The 27575-nt window shown below is 43.1% G+C and overlaps 1 protein-coding gene across 1 annotated transcript; it reads right to left on the reverse strand.

Moving 5' to 3' along the window:
- Positions 1-4934: 4934 nt before the first annotated feature.
- On the reverse strand, positions 4935-22003 carry NFE2L3 (nuclear factor, erythroid 2 like 3). Its single transcript, XM_040590237.1, is given in 5 exon segments — positions 4935-6802; positions 9187-9235; positions 9237-9265; positions 10178-10282; positions 21646-22003. Coding segments are annotated over 5 exon segments (1491 nt in total). The 5' UTR covers positions 21745-22003; the 3' UTR covers positions 4935-5593.
- Positions 22004-27575: the final 5572 nt, after the last annotated feature.

Raw genomic sequence — 27575 nt, forward strand, 5'->3', positions numbered from 1 at the left:
GAAGTCTTGAAAGGTAGGAGTATTTGAGTAAGTTTCCTGTTGTCTTACTGTTGAACTTCCATGACTTTTCTTTCTTGCTATGTGCCTAAGAATTGAGGCAAGTGACAATCGCAGTGTTCACTGATGAATTCAGTGAGGGAAATCATTGTTTTAAGTCAACTGAACACTGAAAGCCAGCAACTTGAAATAAAAACCAGCATGTGGTTAATTACTGGTCGTCAGTTTGTAGGCAATGTATACTTTATTTCTAAGTAGTTGGTTTTTATGTCTCTCTGCAGACTTTGTTTTGAAAGTAACGGTGGCATTGCTGGTCAGGATGTTTGAGTGTACTAAGAACCGAGGATGAGGTTGTTGGTACTAGGCCCAGCTTGCCCCCAGCAAACACTTTATAAACTGAGTGAAGAATGTGGAAGACAACCAGCTTGTTGGTAACTGGTATGGGAGCAAACTACAATGTGTGACTTGCGTTTATGAAATGGCGAAGAGAGGTCAGTACTAGGGTTCTGGCTGCTCAGACTTTGTGTTGTCTGCGTTACTTACAATGCAAGTTGAGTCTCATCCACTTCTACTACTTACGCTTCAGGTGCTGAAAGTGTTAAGGGAAATGTGAAAAATTGCTCTCAATACTGTAAAACTTGCAGGAATTTAACATTGTCACGTGTAGGGAAGGAGACTGCATTCTTCTGGTTTGACGATGAATGTACATACTACCTTGGGGATGAAATCATGCTACTTCTGGGGAAGAAAAAGCACCCCCCAAACCCCATAGATCCGAGTTTTGAAGGGGCTGTCAGCCGAGTTTGTTTTGGCAGCTTGACCGCATTTGTGAAAGAGGACGATTTGCTGAGAACATACTGGAGCAGCACATTCCCTGCTGTAGCTGTAGTGATTCAGGTTTGTGATGCAAGTGGAATCCCATAATACTGCTGTTACTTCCCTCTTCCCCCCCCAGTAAGGGAGATGCCACCTTTTCTTCTCACTCGTACACAGTGATACGGTAGGAACGCATCGCAGTGTAACGGAAGGGTTTGCCTGTGTAACGATTGTTTTACTAGAAGTCACCCTGTCCCTTTTAACGGTTCTTGATTGCAGCTAGTGTTGGTTTGCGTTGCAGCAGAAGTTTTCAGTGTTTTTAGAAGTTACTCGGTTCATGAAGCAAGAACAGGTTTCCTTATCAACAGTAAAAGTAAACGGTGTTTAAATGGCTGTGTGACTTGCCCGACAGTGCGATGAAGTAAGAAACAGTGTTTTTACTTCCCCGCCAGTGTTTGGGGACCATGTAGTTTATGAACTAGCTCGTGTGACCTCCCATGCTGCTCCATTGTATGAACAAGGTGACTGGGCAAGTCCCAGAAAATTGCTGTTTCCCCCAAGATCTTGCCAACACATGATTCCTGCCCACCTCGCTTTTATTTGGTCTGGTCTTTCTTGGTCTGTTCCTGGGCATTCTTGCATGAAAATCAATGGCTGATGCGGTTAATGGAGTCTTAGTAGCTGTTGTAGCAGCTATCGAGTTGCTGCATGCTTTCACGAGGTATGCTACAGTAATAAGATTTCACATGGCTACACGTGTCATCTCAGTTTGGTTTATTTAATAAACAGTACTGCACTAAACCTGGTGTCGAGTGTCCTGTTGCCTTATTTATAGGCCTCTGCCTGCTCTGTCCTCGAGATGTTGGAACCATACTGGTGGCTCCATGAGATACATATGTAGTGTGTGTATTTTGGGGCAAATAAGCTGTTAAAACAGACAAACTGATACTGATGAAGTTGCTTTGTCCTTTGAAGTGTCTTACTCCAGTTACCCATTTAAACTAGATTGTAAGCTCTTGAGCAGGAATGGTTTTCACTTGTACACTTTAGCTTCTGTAAAAAGCCAGCTCTACTGAATAAAGCGAACGCAAAGCTAAAGCTGCGCTGCAGTGCAGGACTGTTGGTGGTCATTCGAAAGTGGAGTTGCACAGCAGTACGCGTTGCCTCTGCGGGGAGGGGAGGGCTGGTTTAAAGTAGTAAACTTGGGTTTGTTTCTAATGGATGCTTCTCTAGAAGAGGTATGGGTCGAAGTGCTGATGCTGTTCCGCAGTGCCAATGCGTGGCATTGCTGGCAGTAACGGGAAAGTTAATGTGTATGCTTTGTGATTTCCTTGCCACCCACTGTTTCGCCTTTTTACTCAACCTTTCCTAATCTCTTGCAGATAACCTCTTCTCATTCAGTTTACCACTCAAGTGTTACAGACTACTTAATAGCTTTACCATGGGAACGATACTTTAATGAGAGCTCCCACATTGGTATTTCCATTTTGTGATGCCGTAGGAACAGCTACATCTACAGTCCTCGGCTTTGCAGTTTTGTAGCAGTGTCGCAAGTCTTAAAAGTGTTTTTTCATTGTTCCTACTTCAGGGAGATGCTTTTTCTCCATGTTGAGTATTCAAGTGAGGTAGGATGCAGCCCTAGTAAGTCTGATACCATGTTGTGTCTTTTTACACAATGCTAGTTCCCGGTTTGCACGCTTGGGCTTTCAGTTCCTTGAAAGTTAGATCTACCAGTAAGAAACCCAAGATTGACTGTAGTCAGGGGTTTCCCCTCTTTTACAATCATTTCAGTTAAAAGTTTTATTTAATGCTTTTCCTGAATCGCTGCTCAACTCCTGCACAGTGTCTTATTTTTGTATGTAGCTAAAAATGCAGTCCAAGGCCGTTGCGTGAAGCATATTAAAAGTAGCTTCTGGAACCCTTTGTCTTGGGAGGAAGTCTTGCTATAAAACCTCTTATCTGTCTAGCCTAACTTTTAACACTACAAGGTCATGAAAATGAGGTGTAAGCAAGATAAGGCAATGTTTGGAGTTGGTTGGGGGTTTTTTGGGCATGGGTTTCAAACAGGCTAGTCACAGAAAGGGAAGACACTTCCAAAAGTGTCGGCAGTTTTTAGGTGAAATTGAATGGTGGTCTACTAAAATGGAAAAAACAGGACATCATCCTGAATTCTGCCTACAGTTTTTTGTCTTTTCTGTGGGTGGGTAGCTGAAGGTTTTAAGAAAATTACGTAGTGTATCCAGCCCTGATGCTCTGTATCATTGGCACTACTCACAGTCCACCCAAAATTCACGCGAGAGGGTTGCTAGGGGTGCAGTTGCTAGTTGTGTTCTCAGAAACTGTGATCCATATGTAAATTTCTTCGTAGAAATACAGTTGTTGAACAATAATGAGTGTAATTGGCAGAGGGCAGTTTGTGATAACTTTCCAATGTGCAGATACACAGGTAAGGGGATGGGGTTGGGGCCCATGTCTCTGCTTTCTATGCTTCAGCTGGAGCATGCTACTTCCTATTGGGATTGCTTGAAAGAGTTCAGCGTGGTTCCCTATTTTCAGCAGGTGCCAAAATGTAACCATGCAACTGTTCCTCAGTTGGGTGTATATTTTACTCCACTAGTAGCTGGCTTTCGTATGCAGAATCCCCAGAACTTGCTCTCTAATACTACTAAATGAGTGGGCATCAGGAGGTTTAACCATTTTTAATTTTAAAAAAGAATATATATTTTTTTCTCCCCTCCTTCATAGGACTGTAGAAACTTGTGAGACTCTAAAACAGAAATACTTGGGCTTCTGGTTTTATCAGTTATAGGCCTATCTTGTCAGAATGTGTGCACGTGGGCCACTTAGACCTGGTCCTGCAAAGGCTACCTGCATGCACTTTAAAATGTTTATGTCACTTAATTAAAAGATGAGAATTGTGCTCACTCAAACATACTATTTTATTTTTCCTGGAACTAGAAAGAAAGGTCACAATTAATTTTATGTACCCGTTACCTGTGGCATGTTTTGGTTGATGAGCTAGCAATTAAATAAATGCCTTGTGAATACCAGTTAGGATGGAGATGCTTCACACTGATGCTCAACCAACAGCAAGAAATTTCAGGGCCTCACTATAGTGAAAGTTTCCACTATGAATTTACTCTATCAGTTTGAGGCTGTGGCAAAACTGGTAAGATGCATGTGTTTTTTTAAAGAAATCTTTTAATATAAAATGCAGAGGAAACTGTTCAAACTGGCTCTTTTCATTATCGGTAATTCAGTGCGTTCTGAGGCAGTGCGCTCTTTTTAGAAAAATAACCACTCGATGCTACCAGGTGCTGTGCACACAAGAGCAAACAAACATTATTTACATGCTAGTGGCATAGTTTATTTCTTCAAAAGGGATAATTTGGCATTTAAACTTGTATTGCATGTATGTGTAGTTTTCCTGTGTTTGGTGCAAGTGCTTTTTCTGACATACCTGATCATCAAGTTGCTATGTTGTCATCATCCCATAATCAATGAGATTTTCTTTTAATGGGTTTTGTTGATAAAAGATATAAAAAGTATTTCTTGCTATCTAGTTGTTAGTAATTCTTTTACTATCTTATGAACTAGTATACTTCTAACATTCCTTATAATTCACTACATGCCTTTTTAGGCCATCTTTTTTTCCAGACCCTTTTCAGGTTGTAAAATAGAAAAGGATAAGGTGTTGTGAATAAGCATGAGAGTGAATAAAATGTCATCTTCTTCATAGTAAAAATAAATGTCAAAACTAAAAGTTCATCTCTTCATTCCAAGCCACTGTTGGAGTGTAACCTCATTATCACAAGTACAGATAAATAGCAATTTGCTTCAGTTTAATTTACTTTAAAGGTTTAGGGAGACAAAAAAAATAATCCACAACATTGAAGATACTTTAAAAATACCAGTTTTAAAAAGTTAAAAGCAAAAACTTCAGTACTTTTCCAGGAATGTATCCAAATGGGGAGAAGAGGGAAGGTACACAAATAAATGTATCACAGACCAGGAAACGACGGGGAACTCATTCACCATTACTCACTTTCATGGAAGAAAAGCTGAGAATGATTCAGTTGCAGAGGATGAAGGTAAGAAAATACTGAATCAGATACAAGTTGTTTTTCAGAATCTATTTGCAGATGTTCCATACGAGTGTAAAATTAACCAGCATGTTATGTTTGCTTGGAGCCATGATGGTGAAAGCAATAAGCAAAAATGCAATTGCTTCCTCAGCCTCTCTCCTCAAAGGGAAACTAGGAAAAGCAGAACAGCTCTGAACAAATGCAAAGCACAGAGTATCTCTTAGGAATACATAAACCCACAGTGAATTTAAGGTGAAGATTAAATTGCGCTACAGTTTTTCTTTCAGTGCTAAAAAAGAATAAAATAAGGTCACTTCGTGTATGAAGTATCAGGTACTGAAACCACATTTTTCTTCTACGTGTATCTTTGATCTAAAGCTTGCTTTTTTCCCCCATTAATGCTCTCCTCCTTCCCCCATCGCCAGAATTCCTAGTTTTACACAGGTCTATATAACTACGCTTACACCAATGGCCTAGCTCCTTTAATTCTAATTAAAAGAGATTTCATCATTCTGGAAGCCTCAGCTGGTAGCCCTTCTAACAGATCAGTCAGTTGGGTTTGCTAGACCCTTGAACATCCAGTCTTCTCAAATGTAGTCTTTTCTGTGTGTATTATTGTAGTCAATGACCTCTGGTCTTCACGTAAATATTGTTATGCTTTCAGGAAAATAAAACCTAATAGATCTTCAGCCATCTTATTTTTGTTTCTGCTCTTTTTTGTTGTCTTGTTTCTGTTTTGATGTGACAAAGTGTTTGGGCATTATGAAAACACTGCTATCACTATGGCAACAAATGACATATTGGCGTGGGTTAACAGGTCTACCCTGGTTGTCCCTCAATCTACTGCAAATGTCACGGTACAAGTTGTTTAATTTTTGCTTCATCTGCCTGATTGATCTGCTGCACTGAGAGTGCTCCTTTTTAAGGCTTTCCTTTTGTGTCTGAAGGTTACACACATCTTCTTCCAAGCTAAGAATTGCATTCAGTTTGCGTTTACGACAATTTTGAACTGCGACCTTGTTTTTTCCTCTTCGTCTGATGTCACGTAGAAGTAATACCTGAGTATCTGTCAGGTGGTTCTTTGCTAGCAAGGTTTTGAAAGAGTCCATAGGCATGCTCACAATTTCATCATCTGAAAACGGTATTCTCAGAGCTTCTGCATGGCATTCGTCGCTGCTAAGGTTTGTATCAGTAGAATTGTGGCACTTACCCTTTACTTTGTTTGGTTTCTTCATCTGCATCTGTTGATGATGCTCTGGAGTGGATGCTGGTTGACCTGGCAGCTGATTATAAGTGTGGGTATGAAGAAACTGCTCAAGTGTCGCTTCTCCAGAACACTCTGAATCACCTGGATATTCCACGTGGCCATATTTAGTGTGTTCTTGGCAATGGCTACCAACAGCTCCTAAGCCATGTGAAGAAGCAGATTTAACATCACTGCTGTACCCAGAAGCACCTTCACTACAGACTGAGTAAGAGGTGGTGCTATGATTCGAATTCAAAGACAGTCCTGAATCTGAGCCAGCTTCTTCAAAGAGCTGAGAAACTTCTCTAGGATGAAAGCCTTCCTCCAAAGCCAAAACCATGAATTTAATTTCATCAAAATTACCATCAGGGGTTATTAGGTTTCTGATGTCATCAACTGAAAACAGCCCTGTCAGATCCGACCCATGAAGTAATGATTCTGGATTTGTGATATTAGTGGTTGACTGAGGAAAAGACTCTTGCCTTTGTAAATGTGTTTCTGAATTTGATTGAGTGGGGTAGTCTGTACTTAGTATCGTGGCATCACGAGGACTGAAACACTGGTGATGTGTCTGGATGAAACTTATATTGTGGTGTGAGGATGATGGGTCTTGGCTTCTACTAGAAGTAGCAACTTGCATATCTTCCAGTAAATCCACCTAAAAGATGACGAGGGGAAAAAAAGGGATCTTTTATAAAATTAATGCCTCTACATCCCTCACTTACACAGTCTTGATCAATTTGTTTTTTAATATTCCACTATTTGACTTTAATAGAGTCAAAATTTTGCATGTTAAACTCTTCTTCTAGCTATCCTGAATATTGTTTCCCATTTGTACAAAGCATAACCCATGTTGGCAAGAGGAAGCAGGAAGGGTGCAGGAGAAAAGTGACTGGAGGGACGGGAGGAGGACTCACAAAGGACAGTGTGGGACGGATGAGTATTGAGAAGTAGAAATGGGACTGTTGCTAAGTGTACATCAAACTACAGCCTACGTGTTACAACGATCTGGTCTAAGAAAAGGTCCTCCTAGGAGAAGCAGTCCTGAGCCTTCCCTGGCTGTGGTGCTGATAATCAATCAATTCCAGGGTGACCTGGTTCAAGGTGCTGAACAGTTATAAAATTAACCTTGTAAAGAAGAGAAATAGCTCACCTTCAGGAGTTAGCCAGTGGGAACAGCGGTGTAAGAAAAGAGGGGAGGAGGGCAGGAATGTTAAGATCATACTGTCACAGTCTCACTGCTTTTCTTTCACAGTTTATAAAGCCTTCGGGGCTGTGAGCTGCCGCGCTGGCTTAGCTCCTTCTGAACTCAGGTCTATCGCGTTCCGATTTCAACTCTCAACTCTTTACTAATCAGTTTGGAGTAAACATCCCCCCCCCCAGATCACACCTTCTGTGGATGTCTTTTGACTTTTAAATTACTCTTCAATTTTTCTTTTACAAAAATAAAGCTGCTGTATGATGCCTCAGCCCTGAAGTCCAGACAACAAACAAGTGCTGCAGCAGCATCAAGGCCCACCTTTTGTGGGCCTGGGTTATATACTTGCTGGGTCCTAGAAGTACAAAGCCACTGCCCAAGATTATGTCAGAGCACTTGAAGACAAGCAAAGTAGTCATAAAAGCTTGGGAATGTAAATAGATCAAGTAGGAAGCATATGATATGATTCCTCCATAGCTAAGCATCCCTACACTGATGCAGGAAAGGGCTTTTCTGACTGCTGTTCATTGAACAGACAATGTAAAAAGCATTTTCCACAGGAAAGGAATGACGTACCATAATGACCAGAATGTCTTAAGTTCTCTACTGTGCTTACTGGGAGCTCAGGTAACTGAAAAAAAAGTCTTGCCTTATTTCTCCTAGGAAGTTACCTTATACTAGACCACCTGTAGCCTGTGAGATAAAGCTGGTATTTTCAATTAAGCCCTTGAAAATAAATATTCTTAACAATTAAACTATTAAAAAAAATCCCCCCCACTGTAAAGAATTGTTACCTGGAAGAAACAAGCAATCCATTTTCACCAGATAGGTTGTCACAAGATGGCAGTGCATTAATAGTCTTACATAAAATATGCAACCGTGTATTGTTATAGCTACATAAAAGCTACAGCCAAATTCCTTTCAAATTATGAAAGGAACAGAGAAAACTAAACAGTTGAATTTCTGAACCTTAGCGTGCAATCTTCTACCAAAGCTGAACAGAGGAGGAGGCTTATTTATGGGCTAGGAGGCACTATCCAACCTAGAAATTCCCAAAACTAGGTGTTTCAAAGATAACCATGAAGTTATTCGGAAAACACTAATGATCCTGGCAGGCTCCTGCAATGGGAAGTGCATGCAAGATGCACTTGGACTATTGCAAAAAAGGAATGTAGGGAGTAGCTTCATGGTTAATGACTGCAGCTACGAGCTGTGGGAGAGGAGGGAGACTCCAATTAAGATAACAATTGTTTTTTGTGAAGATGATCACCTAGAAAGTAAACGATAGTATCAGAAGCCCAGAGGATAAAAAAAGAAGAAAAAAAATGGGTTTGCTGCTAATGCTGACTGACCTGATTTGCAGCAAAGATGGGTCTGTTCTTCTTGAGGGTAGTACACGTCTAAGCACTTGACCCAGTATTTATGGCAACAGCAATCTTTCACCACAAATGCTTAATGGCTGATAGTTGCTCTAGAGAAACACACCAAGAGCTGCTGTATAAATATGAATTGGCATTTGGTTTCAGCAAGAGAATTACTAGTTGAACTAATCAAGTTGTCCAGTGGCTGCATCTGACTTTGAAGACCAGGTCACAGGAAAAGCAGGACTCTGTAGCTTTCAAATCCAGACAAGTTACTGGGGAAAATTTTTCACATAGAGCCAATGAAAGCGGCTGTAAAAGGTAGATAGTAGTATCCTTAATGTCTTCAGGTAAGTTTTACTGCATTGATTTGCTGATATATTCCCTGGGTGGTTTTTTATTAGATAAAACAGAGTTAGTCATTATCCAGTAATCACCGACTGTATTCCAATCTATTAGTAATACATGTGTTTTCTCATTTACCTCTAGCAAGTTTTCCATCTGCGATGACAGAAGCTGTAAATAGCCCTCTGAGAAGGGAATATAGATGGTTGTGGTTTCTCTGTGACAGAAGAAACAAAAACACTTTGTAAAGCACAGTTATTTTAACCAAAAGGAAGTAAAAATCAAAGTCCAAGAGAAAACAGAGCACAGCTCAGTCAAATACCGCTGCTGACCCTGCTATCAAGCCTTCATCCCGAGGGGAGATGTCACGTCGCTAGAATGAGGAGTAACCCCATGGCAGGAGCATCTCTGCTCTGCCCCACAACAATGGGATTGTGGCTTTCCTCCTCTCTGAGGTTGCATCTACCCAAAACTGTGTAAAAATCAAGTATTTTTTCAAAGCCTATCTGCCAGGGCAGTGGCAAACAGACGAGCTAATGAGAAACCCGGATCGGTGTTGTCATTTCTCACAAGGTCTCAAGAAGATTAGATGTTCTTTTCATTGTAGATTTCAGAGAGAACAAAACCCAAAGTGTACCTGTTTTGCTTTAACACCATTAAGATTATTTCTCTGCCTTCTAGTTACAATACACATGTTAAGATCTGAACAATCCAGTCTCCCAAATGTAAATCTGCACCTGAACATCAAGCTTTACATAAATGGTGAAAGCAGCATAATTTAGCATCCACATCTCTAGCATCTGTAGGCAAAAAAAAAAAAAATCTGTGCCCACAAACACAACATCTTCACAATGGAGAAAATAAAAACAAATTGAAAAATAGTTAGTTGCAAGTCACTTCTGTAAACCTTACACCATTTTAACTACATAAACTATACTAGAGGAGGAAGCAATTTTCAAGATGTACCAGGTGTACACTCCAAATGAAAAAAGGAAATCAGATATTCCTTTCAACACCATTCGCCCCTTTCTTTCACCACTCTCTATCCCTATGTTACCTCTATATAAGACCTATAGCCTTCCTCACTTCCTTTTCAGTCTTCCCTTCTTTCCTTTTTTCCATTATTTACTTGATTTATGTCTTCTTCCTCCTTCTCTTGCAGTTCCAGCTGATCATCTCCTTGGCGTGGACAGCAGTGATCCAAAGCTTCCTGACATGCTTTCAGGTCAACATCCTGAAGACACAAATAAAACACGTTGCCAAAATTACTCTTGAAAACGCACTTTTTTCTCTTTTTTTCTACAGCTATAGCATTTCAAATAAAATATACGCTGAACGGTTCATTCATGCGGATGAACTGACTCTGTGTAGACTTTGGGGTCCAAATGAGACTGGTGTCCTTTCAAGAGTGCAGACACCACCTCCCCTTCTGGTGCCCAGGCACTGAACCCATCAGCAGAGAAATTTTTTCTCAGACAGACACATGAAGATGTGATTTTATGGAAAGTTTGTGCTATCAGTGTCCTATAGATGTCATTTCACAACATAGTCAAGCCAAATATATACTCTGGGGTGGAATCTTAAAACAGGCACTTACACATGGCCAGTTAGCAAAATCCCTCGCTAAAGGAAAACCATCACCTTAACAGGTACGGTAACAGCAGCTCTGTTTCTGCATCACTTCATGCAGTCATTACCCAGTTACAATATATCCACATGATGGAGTGGGTGAAAAAAATTTTTTTTTTTCAATCTCCATCAGTGAAACTGTTCCGATTTAGTGGTCTCAGAAACATTTTTCAAGTATAGTCCTATCAGCAGACTTTTTGTATTTTTATTATAGGGCTGAAGGAAGAAGGAATCACTGCTAAAGGACTTTGCATATTTACATTTTAAAAAACTTTTGATATTTCATCTTTTATAGGGCAAGCCTGAGTGATTAAAACGAGAAACTCAGTGGAATGGCAGCCAGAAAACCAAGTGGCTGCATTACATTAGTTTCATATACTCCCAGTTAAATGCTATGGCAGGAGCAGGAAAGACAAGCTCTCAACAGCAGCAAATGTTCTAAGTTAGTGTCCTGTTCTAAAAATAAAAAATTTATTTTTCAGGTTTTACATGAAAACATAAACTATATAAAAGCTTCACCTGTAACATCACCAAAATGTGCAAGAGATTTTTAAAAAATTATTGCTTCATACAAAATACATTAAAACTAAAATGTAAGAGGGTTTAAAAACAAAACTCTGGAGTAAAATTAAATACAATTTGAAAATAAATTGATTTCATTTTGATTAATTCTATTAACATTTACTCTTTAAATTATGAACATAAATTTTATTTTTAATTTATTTGTTGGCTTTCCATTTTTCTGTACTTTCTTTTCAAGGATTGGAAGGGAACTTTTTTATAAACAGGCATTTCTAACAAGAAATAGATATACAGGGCACTCATCTGTCACTCTGATACAAGAGGTGCTTTCCTTCAATGATGCCTAATGGTTTCTAGTTATTAAAAATGACTTTCCAATTCATTGTGTCTTCTTTGTCAGCTGCAGTTGGCAATGATCATATGACTTGTTATTGCCAAATATAAGAAAAAATTACTTTTCTAAACACACACACCCCAAACCAGTTTTCCTCTATGTCGTAAAACAGCAGGAGAGGGAATTTCGTTATGGGACACCGAGAACATGGTAACTAGCTATTTGCAAACACTTAAGTGAGTGCAGTGGACCTACTCACAGGCATGGTTAGTCCCATAATTACACATTCGCAAGATCAGGGCTCATCTATAATTTGACAAAGAACCAACCTAATACTTGTCCAATGAATATGATCTATCATCATCCTAAATAATAAAATCCATCATCATAATCGTAAAAAAGTGGATAAGAAGTCAAGGATAACTGCTATTAAAGACTTCAAGCAGCTCCTCTTTAGCTGAGTGGCCTGGAAAGCTGCTGGTGCTGAGACAGTACTCAGCTCTGAATAATGCAGCAAATTCATTACTCTAGTGGCTGATGAAGAGGCAAATGCAGGAACCAGTTAAGAAATATGGTATCTATAACGTGATGCTTTGAAAAAACAACTGAAAGCACTGGTTTTGAATACAGAAAGTATACGAGTGACAACCCGATGGCTCCTATTAAAATCGCCAGGTGTACAAACCTATTTTAGTGCCAGGGAAGAGAAAAGCTTGTGGAAACTTTGTGAAGATTTCACAGCGTGTCCTAGAGATCATTCAACACTCCACAGTTCCACTTGCTTACGGTGGAAAACTGCCTGCACACAATGCTCGTCTGCTGAAGTCTACGGTGGAGATGGTCCTTCCCAGCACCACCGTGAGGACAACTGAATTTCTGACATGCCTGACTGGACAGGTCCATTCCGAAGAGAAACTAAATGCTCCTGAAGATCGTAGAAATTTGTGAAGACTGTCGTGGCTTTGGTTTCCCCAGGAAGCCACAGACAACTAACTTCTCAGGTCTTTCCCTATCGATATATAGAGCTGTTGACCACTAAAGAGATGGGGGATAAATCCTAACATTAATCATTGGATGTATCTGGAGTCTGCCTTGATTTTTATGTATCTTTTTAAGAAAAATTAATGTATTTGACTATCTTCTCTGTGAAGCCATAGACAGTGTCCTTGGTACCCTTAGCTTCCAGGCTGAGAGCTACCAACTGCACTACAGGACCACACGCCTAACGAGCCTTTGGCTTAAGAACAGCATGGAGGTCAGAGACCTCCTCTGACCTTTGCACAAAGCTCCTGCTGTTGCGAATGGAGGTGCCAGTGGGGACGGGAGGGAGGCAGGGTTTCACGTCTGTGAGCACGACCGTTCACTGCAGTTTACCAAAGTGAATGTACCATCCTTACTGAATGAGCTTAATAATGCTGCACCGTGTTAGTCTCACCACGACCATCTCTTCCTCCAGCAGATGGTATTAAAATATGCTCATGCCTGCTCACACTGACTATTACTGCAATAAGTTACCCATCCTTTTTTTTAAAAAAAAAAAAAAAGTTTCACCACTGCCAGGGCAGTTTCTGAAGAAGCACAACCCTGTGACCAGCTTTTCACACCAGTGGTGGTACAGATACAGTACAAGCAAGATTGCTCACAGCACCAATTTCTATGTAGAGGATCATTTCAGTGAAACACTCTATGCAGAAATCACACAACACAACCAGAACCTTTTCCCCTCAGTTTCTCAGTTTTGGCTTTAAAGAAAAATCCCCTGGATTATGCTGTTAAAGAGTTACTCTCCGACATTACACTTCCCACCAGCTTGTTAGTCTTTCCCAGTGATGAAGAACAGCTGAAAAATACTGTTCAACAACTGAATGCTTCTTTCTATGCCTACGCATCACTTGGGATTGACTGCTGGGCTACTGCTTTGGGAAGAACAGGAGGAAACAGGAGGAAAACTCCTCCAGAAACAGCCATATCATGTTTTTGAATAAGGCATTTCTTAAATACAGCTTAATTTTGCAATCTGAATACATATGTAATGACAAAAGGCATTAGGTGTAAATACCACTTACTCCGTACAGCACTGCCACACTTAGTGTTTCTGTCCTGTTGCTTATTTTGCATTAATAACAGAAGAAACAGTAATTGAGTAATACCATATCACTACAAGCCCAAGAGCTAGATCAAGATCACATGTGGTTGGTCTCTGTACAGAGAAAAAGACTGATTTTTGCTGATTGCAGATTACCACCAACCCCATTTACTGCTGCAGTCTTTACACTCCTACCGCTGGAGGCTGTGGAAGTTCACACCTCCCACAGCAGGCTGCTTCCACATGAAACCCTACCTGAAGACAACCTTCCGTTTGCATTTGGAAGGATTTCTGTGCAAGCACAAGGCAGGAGGTTTACACTAACACTCCCACGAAAAATAATGAAAAAATAAATCCTCAAGTAGCTCAAATTGTAGTCTTGCTTCTGCCATCTAGTAGTTTCAGTTGGGCTACAGAACGCAATCTGACACTAAGTCTGGTTTACCAAATTACCCACCAGCCCTGTCGGCTGGAGAGCTGGGCTCAAGCCGTGCATCTGCCCATTCCCTAACGTACAACTTACCACAGGTCAACTACAGCTTCGGTTTGTCAGTCTTTGGAATATGAAAAATAGTAATTTCTAACAAAGCTGCTACTTAAGGTGATCCAAGAATCAATGTGGAGGGTAAGAGAAAGTACGATTTTCAGGTGGGTGGCCTGGACTACGCTTAATTGAAAGGATGCTGCCTGCTCTGGCAGGTTTCCAGAGTTTTCTTCTATGTTAAAAATAGAGCCTTCAGTTTCCAATTAAATACATTGGAGTATTGTTCTCAGCATGAATTGGGTGCACCGTACAAACTATCCCTCCACATAACTCCTCCCTTTGCACCCCACACTCACGTATTATTTGTTGTCCATAAAACAACACGTAGGGAGCAAAACCTGTAATGATATCAAAATACAAATAGGTCCACCACGATGCATTGGATGGGTGAACAAGACCCCTCTCCAGGAGCAGCAGAAAGCATAAGTGAGCTGTTTTCAGCTGTCAATCAGCATGCATTTGTCAAACAGGGCTAAAACTACACAGCTCAGGGCTACAAGTGCATGGAGACACTGGAACTAGCTCTGGAGTTAATAGCAGCAACATCTCACCGCAGCAGAACTGAGCAGACAGGGTGTTCTGCCTGGGTGCACAGACAGCACCAACAGTCAGGGGTACCTGCCCCTGGAAAAGCTCTGTTTCACTGCAGTCAGACTCCAAGTTACCTCTATGAATATCCCAGTGCCAGAGCAAAGGTATATACGGCCACGACTATTTGCAAAAGGACATCACGTTTTGTGCCGATTACTGGTGTATCCTGTTCACATGCTGTCTTCTAATTGTCCTACATTACATTCTCTTTTAGTTGTCAAGCTTTAAATTGTTCCACTACTGTCATTATTAACCTTTAAGATGCTTTTCTGCAGACTTGTGTCCCTTCTCCTTTATTAACTGCACTTCTTTGCAGAACTGGCCCTCTCCTTGCTACTAGCTGAAAAGATGCAGCACAGGCCTGGTGATCTTTGCTATGTTTGGAATCATTAAGTAGCATTTCCAAAAAATTGTCCCACACCTGTAGACACTAGGCAAAAGAAATACAACTTTTAGTAACATCACCAGTAGTTTCACTTTATTACTGTGTAGAATTACATACAATTAGTAATTAAATCTAATTATGCATAGCTATTATCATATAGCTCTAAGGTTACTGATGTTGCTCTTTGCCTGTGTAGATGATAATATGATAATTTAAATTATAATAATTAATCTTACCAATTGCTATCTACCTAATCTGAGTTAAAAGCAAAACATTTTTTGCTGTTTCTCTATATTCATAATGAGCCCTAAAATATCCTGAAAACACAGGAAGAGTACTTTATTATTTGAAATGTAGTCAGGGTTTAGAAAGCATGGAGGGTGGAATGGCAGATGGAAACACCAAATAACAAAGTAACTGTTATGTTATAAAAGGCTACGCTTAAAAAAAAAAAAATCACACTAAACCATGCTAATTAAGCAACGCAATTGAGTAAATCAAATTGTAGATAACTGTGACTCCAAATGTGGCACCTGCCAAATGTCCACGACACATCTAAATCCTAATAATACCATCTGGGCTGCCACCAACCGCACACGGTTAAAGGCGCTCCTGTTGCAGAGAGTTGTTAGCACCTCTAACCACATGCGGTTCTGAAACAAAAGTGCTAGGGCTTTACACAGTGTGGCTCAGCTATGTGAGCTATTACAAAACACACATACTCTCTGCACGTTCAGCATAAACACAGAACTAACACCAACCACCTTCCCAGACGAAGGCAGAAACAGGTACAAGTCGAAGCAGACACAAACAGTATCGCTAATTTCAATTGAGACATCAAATCTCAAAATCCAAAAAAATTAAAAAAAAAAAAATCAAAAAAAAGCAGACATGCTGAAGACGACTCAATATCCCCTTCAAAATGAACTTTTAAAACCACTTCTAAATCATAAACCAAAGAGTTTTACACTCCAGCCATTTGGTCCCATGCTAGTGTTTTGCACCAGAAATTAATTTCATCCGAAAGAATGCAACATCTCTGACAGTAAATCTGTTGAAGGTTATTAAATTTATTCAATCACTCTTCCAGATTGAGTGGAGGGTGGGGGGAACGGGGGGGAGACCTCTTTCCTATGCCTCTGCTGTCCCTACATGTCTATTTTGTCATTAAACTACGTGACATTTGGGTTCTGTAAGAGACTCCTCTCTTTCTCTCCCCTTACCCAGGCTAGGTTGGTAGTATGTCCTCACTGGTACGATGTAGCCGCTAAATAAACACGGCAGGACGCAGGGCTCACCCTTTCTGATGAAACTTCATCCACAACTCCGTTCCAGACGTCTTCCTTTTGAGCCCTGCCAGGCAAACACCTTCTCAAGTACCCAGCTCCCGGCTTGCTCAAGCTACCAGCCCCATGGCGATCCCAAACGCCTGCCAACTCACGGGTAAAATCCACAGCCTGATACTTCAGCTCCTCTGGGATTGAGCATCTTTACCTTGCGTCTGCCACTGTATGTAAACTCTTCTGTTTTCCACATTTACCGCACTCTTTAATTCTTTCTTCTTTATGCCTGATATTCCCCTCATTACCTCTCACATACACTTCTCACGCACACCCTACGCTGGGAATACCTTCCCCGCTCTCCAGGGAGCAGGATAATGCTGGTGTAGGTCAGCCCTTCCCCGCTTGACTCCCTCTACACACTTCTTGGCCACTCATTTGATGCAGCTTTTTCAAACCCTTGTACATCCCACAGCACACCGTAACAAAAATTAAAATCCCAGTCTTTCAAGACAACACGTACCTCAAATGTCTGAGGTTATTCTCTTAGCCCACCTCTCCCTGAAACACCACACGGTCCTTCATGCACCTTCTTACTAAACCTAGGTGAGTTCTGGCTAACAGATAAGTCATCCGTGAGCAGAGACCCAACCCATTGAACTATTTGCAGATGTCCCTCCGTAGCAATATCGCCATGCCCTAGTGCTCAATGTGTTAAAAAAAAAAAATTGAAATACGTTCTGTAAGTTAAGCATACAGCTTAGTGGGACTGCTCTTAAACGGGCTGGAGAAAAGCCTACCTGGTTTCTACTTACCTTCGCTTTACCAAATTTTTGACACTCACCAAGAAAAAAAAAAAAAAAAAAATCATAAACACTCAGTGTAAATACTTCAAACAGTGCCCAAAGTCCTGGACAGATTCACCCCCTCCAGTGCTTTAATACTGTGAAAGTCTGCCTCTAGCAGCGTTCCAAGAACTGTGCTTGTATGAGGTTTCACATAACCTGCCCCAAACTGCCCTTTCTAAGCACAGACATAGAGCACACACAAACACACGTACGGTACAAACAATACAGATCACCCACTGTGCATCTTCTTCCTTAACTTCCATAATTCATAAACAGCAGCAATGTTAGGATGTTAATTATTAATTAGAGCAGGTGTTCTTTAATCGAGCACAGGAATTCAGTTCTTTGGAAAGGCTTCAAAATCATCATAGAGAATGTAATACATCCAAATAAATACAGCAAACGTACTTGGTTTGAGTGGGAGCAGTGCTTTCCTTCCCTGCCCCCCCCCCCCCCGCAAGCTGGAGCATGTCTCATGTAATGGCACAATGACCCAGCACAGCAACTACTGCTCTCATTCAGGTACTGGGCAGCATCAGTGCTTGGGCGTTCATGCGATTTGGAAAATAAGAACATTTTTACTGTAAGATTCAGGCCACAGATAAAAAAAACCTGAACAGATACATAGCCCATTGCTGCTAATCTAAATAAATCCCCACGTATATTCCATGAAAGACAAAGAACGCATCCAATTTTTATACTCCCTTTCTTCAAATGTCTACACGTATACACACACACACATGCACACACAGAAATCATGATAATCAGAGAGAAAAGGGAAAGAAAACTATTGAATCAAGTAGGCCAGCTCTGAACCCTTGCAAGAACTCCAGCTAAGAACTTGTTTTATGACAAGCCTCTTGAGACTTTCTCTATTTGTGAATAATATTACCATATACATAGGGGTGATGCCACATCCTGCAGCACTGAGGCCTCCCATTTCCCCACACGCGGTTTTTTAAGGTGCTTTGGAAAATGTGCCTCATCCATTTTGCATATGGATTTATGGCTCAACGTAACAGCTTTTGGAAGCATTGTCGGGGCAGGGTTACAGTGAGAAGCCTAAGGAAAATGCAGTTAGACTGGGGCATGAGCTGCATCCCAGGTTACGTGCCTGCGGGTTGGCTTCTCTCTCTTCCCTACCAATGTAACACCTCTATGTCTTTTTTCCTTTTTTATTTCCTTCTTCTTTCTCCATGCTTAAAACTTTAAATTTACCCACCACAGTGTCTCAGTTTAGTCTTTTCCTTAAAATGCATTCCTTGAGCAATCCAACAACACCTTACAAGCACAGTGGTGATAGAAAGCTTAGCAATAACTAGATTAATAGGATATGGAAAACTTAGAATAATTAAAATTCTCATTGTACGTGCAAAAAGGAGTTTTGTAGTGTGACTTCGCAAATGAAGCGTGGAGCTTCACAGTATGACTTTGCAAATTATCCCAGTCCCGAGGCCCTTCATACTGATAAGGTGGACCTGGGACGCTCTGTGTGCCGATAAAACGACACCAGTATGTACATCTGTGCCTTGAGATAGGAAAACTGGATCTGTCCTGGTTTATGGTTTGGAAAAAACTGGAGACACGACTGAGTTTGTGCGAAGAGTGAAGGTGAAAAGTTCAGAGCGAGGGAGACTGCTAAGCCTTCATCCTCAACCACCACCATGACCATCATGGAGACAGCGCGCAAGCGCAAATGGGAGGAAACTTATGATAATGACTTCTCAGTAGACTATCCTAACCCAACCGATTCTCTCTCTCTATATATATATATTTAAATAGGGCATCTGTTGAGGATGTATGAATGTATACTTTAAATCACATGTGCACAAAGAAGTCAGGGCATTTATCTACCCTGATGCCCGCCGGTGAATTAAACATACCAGCTTTATAATCTATACTGAGTTATAGAGTTAATTCCACATGTCAGTGAGGGGAAAAAAAAAAAAAAAGCAGACATGCCTCACTTCACCTGTGTAAGTCAAGTCAGTGTGACCCACTCACATATGGCCTATTCTATGTGACCTACTTACGTGAGTAGGTTTGATGAGGCCAAAAAGAAGTTTAGGCAACCATGTTTTCAACAGTGAATGTCAGCACTCAAATAGGTGCTGAATATTAAGGAGTCAGTGGTGCTCCCGTTATGAATTACTTCTTAAAAAAACAAGACTGCAATCTCTTTTTTCAGCAAACCGTGAAGAGGAAGACTAGGTGGTGGATAAATAGTGTTGTACCTGAAAACAAAGTACCATGATAAATTATTACCCCGAAGAAAAGACAAGGTTCACTCTTACGCTTTTTATCTATTTCCTTAGCAAACATACCCACTGGACCCTAAAATCTTGGAGCATTCTGCAAAGGCCAGGACCTGAATTGGCTTTCATTACTACAGAAATTACTCTGTTTCCTTGCATGAACTGATGCATATTTTCCTGGCTATTCAAAGCAAAAGTTCACTGCTTTTTCTTTAAAGATGTAACTCATGGTTCCTAGGCAGGAACCCTAGAACCTTAGTCTCAATCTTAAACATCCGTGCGAACCAAACCTACACATCTTCTACCAAGCACCAGCTACGACCTGCTGTAGGTAATGCAGGACAGTGAGTTATGGACAGGATTCAGAACAGAAAACTCTCACCTGCAGTGTCCACTGGGGTACAAGCACTCTTTATCCTTGGTCCTGTTACACACATCCACCTAAGAAAATGGGTAGCCAGACTCTGAGACCACATGATTGTTTTCTCCACTAAAAGATGATTTCAGAATAAATATATTTTTAGGGGGGGTATTACCAAGGCAGCAAAATACTGCGGGGCTTACATTTCATCTGCAAACTTACATGTGATTACAGAAACAGAATGAATGAAACAGTTTGCTGGGAACATAGTGAATACAAAGGTTAGGGCTGATCCCAGAATGTTAGGCAGCAAGCTGAAAGTAGGAACCCACCTGTTTGCTCTACTCATCGTCAAAGATGAAGTGCCCAGGCTGTCCTAAACAGCACTCTCTCTCATTTTAGCACAGAACAGAAAAAATAAGCCAGGTGCTCCATGCAGTTTAGCATGCTTCAGGCACTGAATTAGTTTTCTTTTTCATCTGCAGTTGTCCTCCAGAGCGGTTTTAAATAGCAGTTCCCAAAGGATGAGGATCCACAGCTTGCACTGTGTTGCCTGCAATGTTCTCAGCAGGGACTGGGGCCCAATAAATAAAATTATTCCAGGGGTGGATGAATCCAACTGCTAACTTTTCAGAACTCCACACAATACCAAGCAGAACAAAACAATCACTTTTCATCTGTTTAAACAGGCTCTTCGTCCTGATACAGCATGGTTAAGAGTAACTTTAAATATCTCAGGTCAATTTTGCAAAAGGCAAAACAAAGGTTATGAATCAGCTAAACCAGTTTGAAATCCATTATACTGTTACAATAACATTTTGACAGCACAAGTAGACTTACTCAGACCTACAGAGGTCACCTTTAAAACACAACTTTTTCCTTAGTGTTTCATGTTTTGGACCTGTCACACACTTCAAAATAAGTCTGGTGGAACACGCATGGGGGGCTTTCACTTAGAAGTCCATTTACATTTTAGGTCAAGAACTGAACATTCATTGCCTTATCCTGCTCCAATCATTCTTTCACTTAAAAACCATGTGCTTAAGCAAGAGGTGCAGACCTACATTTAGCAAAGAAATGAATCACCTTCTCTCCATAGAAAGGGGTGATCCCTTACAATTAGGGTGTTGAAACTAGTTTTCCAACTACTTTACAAAAATAACCAAGCTAACACATGGGGGAGGGGAGGGGAGGAGAAAAGGAGAAAAAGAAAAGGAAGAAAAAAAGAACCTACCATGCAAGACAAATTTAACAATTACCAGTTGATGCTGGTCTGTTAATTCATGATAAGAACCTGCTATTTGTAAAAGTTCAAAACCAACTTGAAAAATGCTGGTAGTTCCACTCGATATTTCAAAACGTACTGAACGTCAGAGTCACAACCCCCCACCCTGGGGTTGCTGCACCTTTTGTATCTGCACAAGGTACCACAGAAGTCTCGGATCATAAACTGCTCGGGGAAAATGAAACCCTGTGCCCACCAGCCCCTGCAGCCGTGTGGCCCAGCTCATCTTCCTGAGCCAAAGCCGCACACGGCTCTCCCGTGGGACGAGGGTCTGCGCGGCTGGGCACACACGGTACGGACCGCTCGGTGCGTGGCCAAAGCTGGGAAACCGGCCACCGCCGCCGGCTCCCCGCTACCCGGGCGTGTTGTTCAAGGTGCCAGCCCGGTAACAGAGCAGATGCGGCGAGGCTGGGGGGTCGGCCCCGGCACAGTAAGGCCCCCAGGACGTTAAGCGACGCTCCCGACACGCGTGGTTACCGGCCCCAGGCGCAGCTCGCCCCTCACGGCGGTGCCCCGCGGCGGCGCTGCCCGCCCGCTGCCGTACGGCATCTCCCCGAGCCGCCCCTGCGCCCGCATCCAGAAAACGGCGGCGGCTCCGCAGGACGCGCCGAGCAGAAGCGCCAGCGCCGTTCTAGCGACCCTGGCTGGCCGGGGGCGAGCGGCGCCGGGGCCACGCGTGGGCCGGGGCAGCGCCGCAGGAGCCGGGGGAGCCGCCGGCCGTCGCTCCGTCAGCACAGGCTGCGCGGCGCTACCTCCGGCACCAAGCGCCGTGGGGCCGGCCGGGCTGCCCGGGAGCCCCTCCCGGCCGCGGGAAGGAGGCGCGCACGGCCCCGGGGCGGCCCCTCACCGTGCCGCTGGGCGGGGGCCGCGTCTGGCTCAGCGCAGCGCCCCCCTCCGCGTCCCACAGCTCGCCCCCCCACCCGCCCCCCCTCGCTCGGCGGGGCAGGCCCGGCACCCGCCGCCGCCCGGGGCAGCCCCTACGCCGCCCCGGGGCCGTCCCGCCGCCCTTACCTCCGCCGTGGGGCCGCCGCCTGCCCGTCCTCCTGCCGCGGCAGGGCGGGGGGCGGCTCTCCCGGGCGGGGCGGGCACCCGGCAGGGCAGGTCCGGCTGCCGGCGGAGCCCGGGGAGGCGCGGGGGGTGACCGAACCATGGCTGCCGGCGGCGAGCCCGCTGCTCCCCGCAACCGACGCGCCCCGTACGGTGCTGGGGCGTGCAGGGGGGCGGGCGGCCGCCCCGGCTCCCGCAGCCCGGCACAGACCCGCCCCTCCGAGCCGGCCCCCCGCCGCGCCGGCCCTTCCCCCGGGCGGGAGGCGGCGCCAGGGCGGCCCGGGGCCGGGGTCGGGGCCGCGGACACCCCCCGGCTCCCCGCGCCCCGCCCAGCGCCGCCCCGCGGGGCCGGACGCTCACCTGGGTCCGGAGGGTCCGGGGGCTCCGGCGTGCCCTGAGGGGCGGCGGCCACCGGCTGCTGGAGCGAGCTAGAGATAAAAGGAGGAGAGTCAAGAAAGAACGGTAGCGGGGGAGGGAAGGGGAAAAAAAATATTTGTATTTAAAAATGCAAAGAGATTCCCCACCTGCCGCCGGTAGTAAACATTTTTTTTCTCCTCCCGGTTTTTTGAATCTCCAAGTAAAAATCCCCCACAAGGTACAGGTTTTAATTAGTCGGACTGGTGTCTAAACACCTCTCCGATGCCTTTGCCTTCCCACCGACCGAACTGCATTTTCCACCGCACGTCTGCTCAGCGCCACCCGAACTCTCGCACGTGCTGGAGGTACCTTTCCCCGGTCCGTTCTCTGGCTCCTCTTGACGTGCGGAATTAGACTCTATAACTCGAAAGTTATAAAGCAGGTATGTTTGTTGCGCGCAGATGCACAGGGGATCGCTCCTCCGCAAGCGTGCATGCCCGAAGTGACGAACCATTTCATATTTATACAATAAACCAAATGCATATTCAATTAACGCCTATACATATTCGTTACCTAAACCTAAACATACTCTCACTTCGTATGTTAATTAGCTTATCAGTCCTTTTCCTGGAATGTGGTGGTCTTGCAAGTTTGCAGCTAATTCATGTCCTTGTCGATCATCTGATTTTCTTTAGCGAGGAGATCTCTAGATAACATTGGAATGTTTCTCATCCTTTTTATAAATAGCCCCTTTGTTAGAGGAAGAAGAGTAGGCATTTCCTTAAAACTATATGGTTATGTGACTAATCATCATACCTACACTCCTTGAGCAGACATATACAATCACAATCGATGTTTATTGTCCCTATTTTGCACTATTTCTCCATATCACTCTCAAAGGCCTTTTATCACTTCTCATCACTTCTGCTTATCTGAGCGTTTCAGACTTGTTTGGGCATTTGCAAGGCGTAAGGCTGCTCGGGCAGACCCTGGAGCATCACTTCTTCAGTGATAACTCCGTGTGTAATGGGCGCAGTTTCTCATTTCTCTCTTATCACGGATGACATTTCCTTTTTTTCATTACATCCAGCGTGATACCGTGCAACGGCTGCCTTACAACACTCCTAGCGTCTGCCTGCACCTTGTTTCTTGAATTCCAGTAAAATAACAGTTTTCTTTCAAAAATCCAAATGAACTGGAATCTGATAGAGGCTTCCCCTGCCAGCTTTTTTCCCCCATGGTGCACTAAGATCTTTGGCTTAAGTAGAAGTATAACTAGAGTAGCAATGTTGATTTTGCTGTTGCAAAAATAAATATGTCTAAAGCGACTACATTTACATGTTCTGATTCATGGCACAAATGCCAAGACAGACACCCACCACAACAAGTCCTTACATTCTGCACTATTCATTGGTGTTAACCATTTTCTTCTTTTTCTTTTCTTTTTTTTTTTTTTTTTTGGTTGCAGCACAATCGAAATCTTTCCATGTCATTTTTAAGCGTGTAGCTCAAGCCTTCCAGTGATAGGAAAATATACAATTGAATATAGCCTATAGAACTGCTTGCAAGGGATGGAGAAGGGAGCGGAGGTTTCGAAGGTGTGGGGGGGTACGGTGGGGGAGGAGGCCCTGGGGGATGTTGGGGCACATCTCACTACTAGAAACCAGCGTCGTGTTTCCTTCAGCTCAGCCGAGCCCTCAAGGGAGACAAGAGCCTCTCGGCCACTGTAGGCTAATACAGCAACGTGCGTTAAACAGACTATTTAATCGCTTTGTCTTTTCCTTTACAAGGTGGTGAGGTTCAAATGGTTAACAGGGTACCGAAGCTCCGTGCTGTTGCAGTTGCTTTCGGCTGTTTTGTTTTTCATCTGAGCTGAGTTTTGAGTCGTGGTCCTTAAGCCTCAGCAGTGTGCACGGGCCACTCGAGGCACTGAAAGCTCTGCCAGGCTAGCGCAGCTACCTTCAACTGGAGATATTTTACGATGGTGGATTTAGGGATCTGTTCAGGAATCTGGCCTCCAGTATTCAGGACTTTAAAATCCTGCCCCCAAACAGTGGCGAATAAGGGTATGCTCAGTTAGCAGCATCCCATAGAGAAGGTGTTGGTGTCAGAGAGCTCAGGTTCCCCCTCCCAGTTAACACTGTGGCTGTTTTGCAAGTTGATTTAAAGAACAAAGTTAAAATTTCTTAATGATTAAGTATCCTTTATTGGCAGCGCTGGGTGCATGGGGGATGGCTCCACCAAAGTCATGCACACCCACCGAGGGAACCTCTCAGCCCCCTCCTTATACAAGTCACTCATGTCTATTCATCAGCTTTCCGGGAACTCATTAACATATCTCACACCTGGACAATCAGCACATTCCATTCAAGGACCCCAGCACATCTTCAAGTTAACAACATTAACATATCTTGTGTCTGGACAATTAGCACATTCCATTCAAGGACCTAGTTTGGACTTTAAAGGTTTCAGGATGTTTTCCTGGTGGCCAGCAGCTCCCACAACTGTAACAAATTCTTTTCACTGAAGTTTAACACCAAATAAGTTGGTTTTGTATTCACTAAAAATTCCACCTCATTTTTTCCTAGTCCCTAGTTCACCAGAACCCCTTGCTGGTTCTTTAGCTTAGGGCAATCTCGCTTCCAGTGTCCACTTTCCCTACAATATGTTCATTCACTTCTGCCTGATACTCTTCCTCTCTCTGCTTTGTCTCCTCTACTAGTTACAGCTCTTCTTCTCTTACCTTCTGTACACGTCTCCTTTTCCTTCTATTAACTTTTCTACATCACGATTACCTAGTAAAAATCAACTCGAACCTTTATCCAGTCCTATTCACAACCAACTTTCAAACATCTAAATTTCCCCATCAAAGATTCACCTTTATTCTCCTCAGACCCATTGCCTTGCCCTAAAGGGGCCGTTACCGGTCCTGTTGTGCTGCAAATGCTGCAGCAATTGGGGTGACTTTGTCAGGTCCTTCTGCTCAATTGTCAGCAACAGCAACCCCCTCCTCCTCACCATCAGAAGGATTGGAGCAGGAGATGCTCTTCCTGCTCTGCAGGTTACACAGGCCTGCCTCTGCAACAGCACTTCTGTTTTAACTCTTTCTTACCCTGAACGCAAATCTGCTCCTTGTTGCTCTAAGTCTGTGTTCTTACATATCGTGCACTCGCAGGCAAACAGCAAACACCCTGCCAGGCGTCCAGCATGCACCTTCGAGGGGGTACGGGGGTTTGTACAAACTCACCCCAATACTTTAACACTTTCACAGGGTCTTTGATTCTCCACCCCACACCCCCCACACCCCCCTGCTTCAGATCTTACATACATTAGTACAAGTTTTTATCTTATAACGTGTTTCATTCTGGTTGCTCTACAGAAGGAAGCACAACCTGGGCTCTCTCTTTTTTTTTTTTTTTTTTTTTTTCACAAATATTTCAACAAGAACATCTTTCTAGTTTAGGTCTCAGGTTTTTTTATATCTTTTTCTAGAGCCATAATCAAAGATCAAGTGGTTTTAATCTCACACAAACATATCAGCACACATTACTTGATCTCATTTTCTTCTCGCCTCAAGAATAACATTAACTGTAACAAAACATTATAATTCAGTGTCCCATTTAAGGGCCATGTCTCTCCATCCCCTAACTTATACAGGGCCCACCACCGATTACAGTACTTAACCAAAGTTCTCTTATTCACGCTTCCCCCAGGCTGCCCCCCCATTTCCTTCCAGTGACTTAAAACACATCCCAACGGACTCTTTCTTACTGTTCCACCACTTTGTTACCTCAATCGCTATCCCAGCCACAGACGACTCTACTTTCACTTACAGCAGACCACTCTAATTTCACTTACAGCTCTCTCTCTTATCCCAAGGCATCCAAACCTTACAGTAAGGGCATTCAATTTCTTGTCCCCACCATACATATAATAATTCTTTACACCATATACACTTTAAAACGTATAGAGGTTCACATTCCCCGCTCGGTTGTTCAAGACAATAACGACATACCAACATTTATAATATACTTAATACAGAAATGTTCTTACATTTCCAGCATAAATGAGTATAACAACTATTAATAACCTTATAATTATTAATTAAAAGGCCACTTTTCTCCACATTCCAGCTTATAAAGCGGCCACCATTGATTACAATATTTTATCAATGTTTTCCTATTCACATTTCCACCAGCGGATCCTCCAATATCCTTCCAATGACTCAAAACACATCCTAAAGGGCTTTTCTTTAAAATCCCACCACTTTGTTTTCCTCCCATTTTCCCACTTCACACTAACAGAACACACTTAACACTTACAAAATACAGCACGCAGGCACCTTTCTACAGCAACACCAAGAACCCACTATTATTACCAAGAATATAGCCAAAATCACGATAACAATAATCAAGAGTCAAATTCCACACCCAGTAAGTCAGAAAACCGTAATAAGCAAGACGGTACCAAACGAGCCCTACAGGCGAACTTGCCAGGCTCCAAACGGCAATTGAATGCCAGCAAAACCAAAAGTACACTTAAGGTGCTAGCCACAAAAGTATACACCACCCTGCAGAAGTTAACTTTTGTCTTCTGACTTATGGGCAGTTCCAAATGACCGGTCTACCAAACAAACAAACCAGCAAAAAGGATACCGTCACAGCAATGGGGTCCTTGTCTGCCTCAGCAGTGATCCGTTGAGTCAAGGAGTCCCTCTGGGAAATCCCAGGGGTACCCTAGGGAGTCCTGTCCCCAGCGGGTCCTACAGCCCGGCAGAGAGGTGTCCCATCTGGGTCGCCAAATTGATTTACAGAAGGAAGTCAAATTTTCTTAGTGACTAAGTATCCTTTATTGGCAGCGCTGGGTGCATGGGGGATGGCTCCACCAAAGTCATGCACACCCACCGAGGGAACCCCTCAGCCCCCTCCTTATACAAGTCACTCATGTCTATTCATCAACTTTCAAGGAACTCATTAACATATCTCACACCTGGACAATCAGCA

Source organism: Falco naumanni, chromosome 4 (assembly GCF_017639655.2).
Source record: "Falco naumanni isolate bFalNau1 chromosome 4, bFalNau1.pat, whole genome shotgun sequence".
NCBI lineage: Eukaryota > Metazoa > Chordata > Aves > Falconiformes > Falconidae > Falco > Falco naumanni.